Here is a 225-nt window from a genome sequence, read left to right as displayed (position 1 = left end):
GCCGCACCTGACCCACCGAACCCCCCCCTCCTCGTTAGATGTTGAGGATCTGCACGAGGTACACGCCGGAGCAGGACACGATGACCTTCTCGGACGGGCTGACGCTGAACCGGACGCAGATGCACAACGCGGGGTTCGGGCCCCTCACCGACCTCGTGTTCGCCTTCGCCGGGCAGCTCCTGCCCCTCCAGATGGACGACACCGAGACGGGGCTGCTGAGCGCCA

General features: G+C 67.1%; 1 protein-coding gene across 1 annotated transcript in view; it reads left to right on the top strand.

The window, feature by feature from the left end:
* Window positions 1–221, top strand: part of LOC104277036 (retinoic acid receptor gamma-like) — a gene marked incomplete at both ends in the record, with an annotated part of 516 nt that extends 295 nt beyond the window's left edge. The window contains one exon of the mRNA XM_009873554.1: window positions 39–221. Within this exon, the coding sequence (XP_009871856.1) occupies window positions 39–221 (183 nt within the window). The remainder of the gene's footprint in view (window positions 1–38) is intronic.
* Window positions 222–225: the final 4 nt, after the last annotated feature.

This window comes from Apaloderma vittatum, unplaced genomic scaffold (genome assembly GCF_000703405.1).
Source record: "Apaloderma vittatum isolate BGI_N311 unplaced genomic scaffold, ASM70340v1 scaffold25367, whole genome shotgun sequence".
Taxonomy (NCBI): domain Eukaryota; kingdom Metazoa; phylum Chordata; class Aves; order Trogoniformes; family Trogonidae; genus Apaloderma; species Apaloderma vittatum.
This window is presented reverse-complemented; position numbering and strand designations above follow the sequence as displayed.